The following is a 2,355-nucleotide window of genomic DNA, read 5'->3' as shown; positions in this document are numbered from 1 at the left end:
ATGACTAAAGTAGCCAAGAAACCACAGGAACCTACAACATTTATCATACAATCACACCCAAGGATCAAAAATAAGAAGAGGAAGGCCCCCTATAAGCCAAGATCCAGAAATGGTGTCAAGGTAAGATGACTCCTACCAAGCTCCTCCTCTTCCCATTGATTTTACCTCCCATGATGTCTCACTATACTTGACTGGCACAACATCCCTCACTGGCCCATGTCCCTTTTCATGAAGTTCTCCTTCCCATTCAGTCCTCCACTTTCTCTAAACTAATGCCCCACTGGGCTCATATGCTCTCTTGCCCTTCTAGATGTCAAAGACAACTGTGGAGGCTAAAAGACCCCTTAAAGAGAATTCAAGAAATAAGTCTCAAACATGTGTAACTCACTCGAAAAAGCTTAAAAAGACAAGAAGGCCAACAATATCCACCTGTCATTATATGCTTAAAAAGAAATGGAGTCAAAATAAAAGAAAGAATCGAAATAAGGGACGGAAACAAAAGAAGAGCCGTAATCAAAAGAGAAGGAATCAGAATAAGAGACGAATTGATCCAGTCCCAGAAAAGGGGCCCCGTGGAGATGTCGTCACTTCACATTACCCGTGCAGCTAGTAGCTGAATACAAAAGGCCAGAGACCTCAGAAATATCTGCTGTGTCTTCAGAGGTCTGGTTTCTGAGAAATGGCCAACTACATAGAGACTGAATCTTACATCAACAGGGCAAAACATTGGCTATAATTAAAATAAAAATTGATACATTAAAATGTGATATTTGTGTGTCACTGAATTTTCTGATGGTGGGGAGGGAGCACAGGAAGAGGAGAGGCAGGTACATGGGAAGGGAAGGATATGGGGTCCTGTATGTTTGGGGACCAGACTTTCAGGACCACAGCCAGGAATTAAGGGGAAAGACTGCGTCAGGACTGAGTACTGAAGGTCAATTTTTTCCTTAACACTTTATTTCAGGGAGAAGGAGTAAAAGGTGGTGTTACTGTATTGGTTTGGGATAGGGAGAAACATTAGGGTCTAGGTTGTCAGAACTCAGATAGGAAGATGTATGATATGAGGAGGGTGACAATGATATTACCCCAAAAGGGGCAGGCAAAGAAATCACCTCCTATTTACGTATCACATAACGGGATTTGTTGTACCCCACCTTATGCTATAAGCTAAAGGTGCTCAGAGGGCACAAAATTCTCACCCTACTAAAAGTCACCACAAAAACTCCTAAAGAATGAAATAATGGTTGTAGGGAACAAACTTAATACTGATAAAGCCACTTTCTTGCTAAGACACTTGTGGTAGGGCAGTGGCCTCCCAAGGGCTAGGCAGTGAGAGTGGGCCTTCCTAGTGCGGTAGATAAAGGGCAGCGTTTTTTTTCAGACATTTTTAATACAAGTATAAGAATGAGCAAAAACTGATCTTTTTATTATCATCATACGCCAGCATTTCTAAATAACTACAGAGATAAAACACTCTTCTTCAACAAAGTATTTTCTTAGTCCAAGTTCAAAAAGTTTTTTGTGGTTTAAGTTTTAAAACCATATGTTCATAGAAATTCCCAGAAGTGAAATTGCTGGTAACTCAAAACATTAATTTAAAAAAAAATAGATGCACTCTTATGTTCACTGCAGCATAATTTACAATAGTCAATATTTGGAAGCAGCCCAAGTTTCCATCGCTAGATGAGTGGGTAAAAAAGCAGTGGTACATTTACACAATGTGTAATATTACTTGGGCGTAAAAAGAAATGAAATCTTACCCTTTGCATTAGCATAGTGGACCTAGGGATCATTATTCTAAATGAAATGAACCAGTCAGAGAGAGACAAGTATCATGTAATTTCATTCATATGTAGAATCTAATGAACAAAATGAACTAATAATTAAAATGGAGACAGATTTGTAGGTAGACTGCAGGCTGACAGCTATGGGTATGTGGGGATCTGTGTGGGAGGTTTGGAGGGATTGATCAAAAAAGGAAAAAAAAGGAGAAAAAACTCATGGACACAGATAACAGTGTGCTGATTACCAGGGGGAGAAGGGTCAGGTAAGATGGAGGACACTATAAGGGAGATAAATGGTGATGGACAGAGACTTGACTTGGGGTGGTAAACACATAATACAGTGTACAGATTATGCATTGCTGAATTGTACACCTGAAACCAGGTTGTTAAACAGGGTTGCCCCAATAAATTCAATAAAAAGGAAAAAATAAAAGTATAAGGTTCCTTCTTATACAAAGGTTCTAAAAAAACTAAACTCAATTTAATAATGAGCAAATGACTTAAAAATATATCTATATCTATATCTATATCTATATCTATATCTATATCTATATCTATATCTATATCTATA

General features: G+C 38.5%; 1 protein-coding gene across 1 annotated transcript; it reads left to right on the top strand.

Annotated features, from left to right (window-relative positions):
- On the top strand, window positions 1–610 carry LOC102770865 (spermatid nuclear transition protein 4-like). The gene is made up of 2 exons (XM_006763664.1): window positions 1–120; window positions 311–610. The coding sequence occupies exons 1-2, from the start codon at window positions 1–3 to the stop codon at window positions 608–610; spliced, it is 420 nt and encodes a 139-aa protein (XP_006763727.1).
- Window positions 611–2,355: the final 1,745 nt, after the last annotated feature.

The sequence above is a fragment of the Myotis davidii genome, unplaced genomic scaffold (genome assembly GCF_000327345.1).
Source record: "Myotis davidii unplaced genomic scaffold, ASM32734v1 scaffold1519, whole genome shotgun sequence".
Classification (NCBI taxonomy): domain Eukaryota; kingdom Metazoa; phylum Chordata; class Mammalia; order Chiroptera; family Vespertilionidae; genus Myotis; species Myotis davidii.
The sequence above is the reverse complement of the archived record's forward strand: the minus strand, read 5'-3'. Positions and strand labels throughout refer to the sequence as shown.